General features: G+C 38.1%; 1 protein-coding gene across 1 annotated transcript in view; it reads left to right on the plus strand.

Annotated features, from left to right (window-relative positions):
* LOC138006532 (protein FAM184A-like) overlaps positions 1-7,500 on the plus strand; it is an 18,420-nt gene that overhangs the window by 1,291 nt on the left and 9,629 nt on the right. Inside the window, exons 2-6 of the mRNA XM_068852920.1 lie at positions 2,315-2,496; positions 3,662-4,198; positions 4,774-4,895; positions 5,022-5,172; positions 6,569-6,781. Coding sequence (XP_068709021.1) covers positions 2,315-2,496; positions 3,662-4,198; positions 4,774-4,895; positions 5,022-5,172; positions 6,569-6,781 — 1,205 coding nt within the window. The remainder of the gene's footprint in view (positions 1-2,314; positions 2,497-3,661; positions 4,199-4,773; positions 4,896-5,021; positions 5,173-6,568; positions 6,782-7,500) is intronic.

Here is a 7,500-nt window from a genome sequence, read left to right on the forward strand (position 1 = left end):
GCAATATTTGTAAACAGATATCTTCCCTATTACAGTGTACACTTAATCATTTTTTTAACCCATTGACTCCCAGGGGTTCCCCATTGACGAGTAAAATTGTCTGGCATTAGACAGAGTAAAATGCTAAGTCTGGCCGGGTTTCGGCCAGTTTGGATGTCAAAGGGTTAAAATCAAATCACTGATGATCTTTTTGGTTCTGAAATAAGTGAAAAGCTCTGATAAGTTTTTCAATGCAAAGGCAATTTTTCCCTAGAACTTATTACACAATGTTTTTGAAAAAAGAGAGTACATTACGGTCAAATGATCAATATTATTTTAAACCTGGTTAATTAAAAGTAGGGGAGGTGCGGTGGCCTCATGGTTAGTGTGCTCGACAGAGCAAATGGTCAGGGTTCGGGTCCTGGCCAGGAACATTGTGTTGTGTTCTTGGGCAAGACACTTTACTCCCATGGTGCCTCTCTCCACCCAGGTGTATAAATGGGTAGCGGCGAAATGCTGTGGGTAACCCTGCGATGGACTGGCATCCCATCCAGGGGGGAGTAGAAATACTCCTAGTCGCTTCATGCCATGGAAACCGGGATAAGCTCCGGCCTGATGGGCCACTTGGCTCATATGCAGACTTTACCTAATTAAAAGTAGTGATGAATATACATCAGTGGGGGTGGCAAATGGTACAGTATTGCTCAAATGTAAGTTACCACCCTTGTGCGCGACACAATTAGCATCGTGCGCTACAGGAATCACGTTGCGGGAAAACTGTATTCAAGTCCGTTTTATTTTATCAATTTGGAAATGGCTTTCGGATAGATAAAGGGTGCTTTCCATTGGGAAATCCGGATTTAGATCTTATCCGGATCTTCGGATTTCCAATCGAGCACAAAATCTGAAAACAGATTTTGTTGTGGATCCCACTAATCGAAGTTTTTGTGGTCTGCTGCAAGATCAACAAAATAAGAGTTATGTTCATGCATATATGCTTCGCTCTTTGGTGTCTACAGCACTTGCTGAAGATAGATGCAAATTATACCTTCCAATGGTTTTGCAGTTATGCAAATATTTATCAAAATTGCACATGTAAACTTGACAGCCACCATCTTTCAATTTTTTACGAACTGACGCTTGATTCCAACCCTGCACAAATTAAGAAAAGTGAAACATTCAACTCATCAACAACAAATTTGTGAAACCTACCGGTAAGATGGATTTACAGATAGAACAGAACGTTCGTCTGCGGTATTTAAGATTGCCTGTGACTCGTCTGTCGCAGACAGCTTACAATTGTGCAATTGTTACTCGCTGTGCAAAGTTACAGTTGTAATTGATTTCGCGGAGAGGAGGCCTCCTAAATTTATGCCAAAAATTTCTGCTTCAGTGATTCTCGCCTGAAACCTCCAAAATTGTGGCACTCGCAAAGTTGTCATCCAAGAGTCTCAAAGTCTCGTTTATATTGCATTTATTTTGGTGTGAAGTCTTGCATGTTCATAAACAAGGGTCTCGGCGTCTCGGTGAGTCTCGGATTTTACCATTCGCCACCCCTATCAGTGGGTGACATTTGCATAATGGAAAAGGGGCAGGTACAAAAGTCGGACGGGATCAACTTGGATCGCTCAGCTCAGATTGAACGAAAAACAAAACAATTCGACGTTCGCCCTGATTTCTCAAAGCCTTATCATTTTTTTTACATTGATCCGAGGTGAGCAATCCGACTTGATCCGGTCTGACTTTTGTACCTGCCCCTAGAAAAGAATTTGAGCCCCTCTTCAGTTGTCGGACCAATGATTTTCGGATTACTTGAAAATTTGTGTAAGTTTCAAGAGTTTTGCTGGTGAAGAGGAATAATAAATTTACAGACTTAACCCTTCCAGTCTTGACTGCTAGCTGACTGCCTCTCACTTATCCAGGTACCTTGGCTAGGGACACAGGCCTTTATACTAAGTGACTTTGCCCAGGCAATGGCAGATAGAGCCCTGTGCCCTGGCATTGTATCTGCAGTCTCGATGGCAGTCGAATGACGATGATGATGATTGACTGCTAGCAGTCTCTTCTCAGTCAGTCCAGCTGTCCTCTTTAGTCACGCAAGCGAGCCAAAGGGAGAATGGGAGAGAGCGAGAATCTCATAGTAATTGAATTTAGGGTTTTTTTAGTGGGTGGTACCAAAACTTACTCCGCATGGGGTGAAACACTTTTTAAGTACCAGCAATGTACCTGTAAGAAGACAGTGACCAACCAACCCCTAGTAGCATACTGCTTGTAAACCTCTCTATCTGACCACTTACTTTTAATTACTAACAAAGAGAACATTAAATTTTTGCAGTGCAAATCAGCAAGTTTGGTGCCAGCAATTTGTCCCAAGAAACAACAATAAAGGATCTGAAAGCTAACATCGCAAATCTGGAGAGTAAACTGAACAAGCTTGAGAAGGAACATGATGAGTTGGGTGAGACGTTAAGCTCTCACACAGTGCAATCCGATTCAGAGAGCAAGCGATATCAACAGGTTAGAAGCCAGGACACAATGATTAAAAGACTGGTCTTATCATATTAAATGAATGTCCTTTTACTTGTGTCGGCATTGAGAGAGCTGGTCATATGGGCATCCCCATTCTGACTAGTCCTTAGAGGCAACTTTTCACTCAGCGTGGAGAATAAGAACCTCTAGCTGGCTCCAAACAAGAAAGTCCATGAACAAAGGACTTCTTAGTCTCAGAAATTGAACGACACGTTGCAATTGGTTGCATAAACTATGGAAGTGATGTTTGAAAACGATGAGATATCTTTATTCAAGAGAACCACATTACCTGGGGATGACACTTTCTTAATGTAATTGGGATGAGGAGATGCATTTTTAAATGATAAATAAGGGATACTGGTATTGTGTTTTCTCAGTCAGAGGAGGGATGTACAATGTAGCATTGTTCTTTAATATTTCACATGTATTCCCACTGAATTATGTGGTATGCATTATATATAATGTCGTACCATGTAAAAATAATAATGGAAACTTTATTTGTCTTCGAGTACAGTTGTAAATCTCTCTACATATAGGCAATTAACAACTGGCTACTTGAAATTGACTGATATACTTGACATTATGTATACTGTATTTACAAATGAATCAAATAAAAAAACAAAAATTAAAGTTTTATTAGGTCTGGGCTATCCCAAGTCTTATTTCTATGACAGAAGATAAAATATGTCGCTCTAATTGCTAGATTTATAATTTTTTTGATTATAAAGTGTTGTTGCATTTTGTCAATGCCAATGTCATTCATCATTTCTAAGAACGTAGAGCATTCGTTGGAGAAAACACCAAAGGAGCTCATGGAAAGGTTTACAAATTTAACATAATATTATCTGTAGTTACTTCTCGTGTCTTTGACCTGTCATTCATGTATTTTTGTTTTTTGCGTACTGCATTGTTTTTAAGGTTAGATTCGAAACCAACTGTTAGTTCTATAATAATAATAATAATAATAATAATAATAATAATAATAATAATAATAATAATAATAATAGTAATATATTAATAATAATAGCAATGTTATAATAATTATGAATTAATTCAATAATAATAATTATTATTATTATTATGTTGGCATAGTGTAATGTGTAGCAATCCATATCAGTCTCCCTGTAACTAACATGCCTGCTCTTTCTGTTAGGAAATAGAGAAGCTAAAAAAAGAAAAGTCAGACTTGGAGGGAAAATATGCTGCCGAATTAAAGCGAGCCAACGAACATTCTTCCTCTAAGGAACTGTTATTGAGAAAAGAACTTGTGGAGGTTACAGAAAAATTGAAACAAGATCATCAGAAGGAATTGTGGGACACTAAAACAAAGCTTGATGTTGAATATAATAGTCAAATTCAAAGACTGCGGGAAGAATTTGAACAGAACCGATTGGTGAAGGAGAAAAGTCTTACTGAAATGTCAGAGCAAGAATTGGAGAGATTACGTAGCGAGAAAAATGAAGTTATTTCTCAGTTTGAGGTGCATTGCAGTGACTTGAAAAATAAATTACAGTCTTCCAAAGAAGAAGTTTCGAGGTTAGAGAAGCTAGTTTGTGATAGTGAAAGTGGACTTGGATCTGCCTCTTTGCATATTGACAATCTGAAGGATGCACTTAATCAGAGCAAAGAGGAATTATTGAAAACAAAGAATGACTTGAAGGAGGCTGAGGCAAAATATGCAAACTCAATGGTAAGTGATTATTGAGGGTCCACCATGTTATAAGGGAATCTTTCTTTACTATAGGCAAGTCTAAAGTGCGGAGTGGAATCTGCAGACTAGAAATCTGTATGCAGGTCAGTGGCAATTCTTTGCTTGTTGCTAGTCCCTCTCAGTCACTTTAAAAAACAACTGTGTATGTAACCACGTGTCACCTAGGAGCATGTTTTACTTTAAATGTGAATGTGCAAATCATACAGATTGGTGTTTGAGAAGAGGGGACAACCGGAGTACCCAGAGAAAAATCTCTTGGAGCAGAGTAGAGAACCAACAAATTCAACCCACATGTGATTGAACCTGGGAGACATTTGTGGGAGGCAAGTGCTCTCATCACTGTGCCATCCCTCCCCCCTTCCTATATGCAGTATGGTGGGACATCTGAAGCTAGTTTAATGGCCTAGCTACCATGAGTCTATTATAGATCACTGATTAAAAGCATCCAAACTCAGAAAAGGATCCGTTAGTTTTTTTCCAAGTATCCGAAGTTATGTACAATAGAGAATTCAAAACATCTTTTGTTTGAATAATTTACGATCTTATTACTTCAGGATGAAATATATAGACTTCAAACCCTCCATGCCAAGCAGCTAAAGGATGCAGAAATAGACTTGAATGCACGGCTGGAGTCCCTTACAAATGAACTGGATAGTAAATGGAGTGACAGGTTAAGGTAAGCAAAAAATTGCAGATCTATGATTATATCACAATTGATTCAAAGGAATCTATTTTCTTTTCTTTTCTTTTGTACTTTGTGTACTGCACTGGAAAATTGAAACAAGATTTCTTTCATATTCAGAGATGAGTGCAGTAAGCTACGTTCACAACTGAATGATCAGCACAGAGAAGAAAACAGAGTGTCTCTTGGGGAGTTAACAAGGATGAAAGACTCTCAGAGGGAGGAACTTAGAGCAGAGCTTCAGTGCAAAATTGATGCTCTCAAGAAGATGGTAAGTTTAGATTCCCATACAATGGGTTAATAATAGTCAACTTACTGTACAAGAAGAACATGCCAGTTTTTTTCACAAATTTCATTGATTTCAGTCCATTTATTACTAAACCTGAAATGTGTCAATTGGGAAGTGGCTTTCTAAAAAGGGGGGACTGGTTTAAAGTACAGGTCACTTGTTACAAAACCTTTACCAATTCTTATTTTAGGCCTCATTAGGCCTAAGGTGAGCCAATTTGAAGGTTTTGGGTTGCTTTAACTAGTATACATTAGGTAAACCAATGACAGTGTAATGGGTGACTTGTGAAAAGAGACCAGGCCCCAGTTGTTCGAAGGGTGGATAGCCCTATCCATCGGATAAATCACTATCCAGCAGATACGCACTTGCAAAACCAATTGAGTTATCCAGTGGATAGTGATTTATCTGGTGGATAGCGCTATCCACCCTTCGAACAACTGGGCTGTACTTTAGCCCCGCAGTTAAAGGGGACATGGTTGGGGTTTTGAGTGGACTCAGATGCTGTTACCCCATTCAGCCCTATCAAGTGGCCACCATTGACAAATAAAAAGAATAATTATTGTCTGGTATTTAATAGACAGAGTAAAATCTGTACACTGTAAGTCTCAGTGTCAAGTGAGAAAGGGTTCATTAATGTCACTCTCAGCTCCCTAGAGATGAAACAAAATTAATGTCCACTTTCAAATAAATGCAAATACTTTTGTATCAGGATTCAATTATGGTTCTTTGAACAAACAGGTTGGGAATCTTGTAGTTGCTAAGATGCGTATTCTTCAACACTCCAAGAAGTTTGTTAGTACAGCCATTTTTAGTCTGGCTTAAAAATACAGTGGTCTTACATACCTAGGGCCATGAGGCTCTCCTTTGCATTGTTTTAACCCTACAGCTGAAGACAGAGGAAGGGTTGCCATGTCTGACTGCCACCTTACTGTGTGTGGAAATTTGTAACCTTAAGATCGATTTTGAACAATATCCACAAATAGGAACATTGCAGATTTCAAGATTAATCAAACAAATATTGGTTTTTGAGTGCACTTTCCAGTGCATGTACTTTCTAGAAAGTACTAGTACTATTTGCAGTTCCATAATAGCGTACAGAACGTACTGCAAATCTGAACAAGTCTGCTTATGCCCCAAGCCTCTAAATTGAAACTGGGATTCACTGTTGGAATACTGTATATTGTTTATTCTAAACTGGCTTCCCAAGGATTCTCTCAGTCTCCAAACAACATAGGGCAAATAGTTGCAAATAAAAATAGAAACTGAAGGAAGTTTGACAGCTAATCTATTAGGTTTATTTGCTTGTCGTAACGACATCATCATAAAAGAATTATCTCGTCTCTATAAAAGAGTTTTATTTAAGTTATTGTCTTTTCAGGTCACAGAAGCTCGGGGTGATCTTGAAAAAGCAAATCGTAATGCAACAACAAAAGAACTTGATCTAAAGAAAGCACTCGACACAAAACACCATCACATGGAGGAACAAATGGCTGACTTGACTCTGCAACATAATAAACATCTTGAAGAATTGATTGAACATCACTCGAATGAATTAAAGAAACTTGAAGCCTTTAAAGATAAAGAAATGAAGGTATTTCATTTTTTCTCAATGGGTGAGCGGGTGGAATTCTGCGAATCCTGCAATCTGATTGGCTCTGGTTGCTGATTGCATGAGCTTGTGTACAGTAATGACCTTAAATTTCCTTTTTTTTGACACTGAATGCCATTTAGTACATTACCTTGGTCTTTAAAAAAGCATTATTTTTCAAAACTTTGGTCACAGTGTTTTGCTATACGGACCTCCCACCTTGTAAATAAAGCTTGTTTCTTTTATTAATTGTTGTTGTTTAGCATCTTTTTTCACAACTTTTGTGATACCTAAGGGCTTTTTCAGTATGGTAAAAATCATTTGGTGCAAGGGTCAATAGCTTACAAGTCAAACTTAGGTCAGCTTGTGTCAATACAGTTACTGAGTAACAAATTTAACCCTTTCCTAGGACCACTATTAAAAGTTTTTAGTTTAAACACTGTTTTTCCTTCTCAGGTTAGCATTAGGGAGTTTGAGCAAAGACAACAGCTAATTGGCAACAACAACTCCGTCTCCACAAAGCAAGAATATGATTGGTTAAAAGAGCAAAAGTAGTAATTGTGCTTCACATACAGCACAAATTTCTGTGCATTTCTTTGCTGTACTCCACAAAACAACAATATGAAATAATCAAATTTTAGGTTTTGATGACAAGGTGGGCATGTGACATTTAACCATTCATTTTCTATTTTTACTTTCTTGCCCATCCAGTTTATACAGGA

This window comes from Montipora foliosa, chromosome 6 (assembly GCF_036669935.1).
Source record: "Montipora foliosa isolate CH-2021 chromosome 6, ASM3666993v2, whole genome shotgun sequence".
NCBI classification, from domain to species: domain Eukaryota; kingdom Metazoa; phylum Cnidaria; class Anthozoa; order Scleractinia; family Acroporidae; genus Montipora; species Montipora foliosa.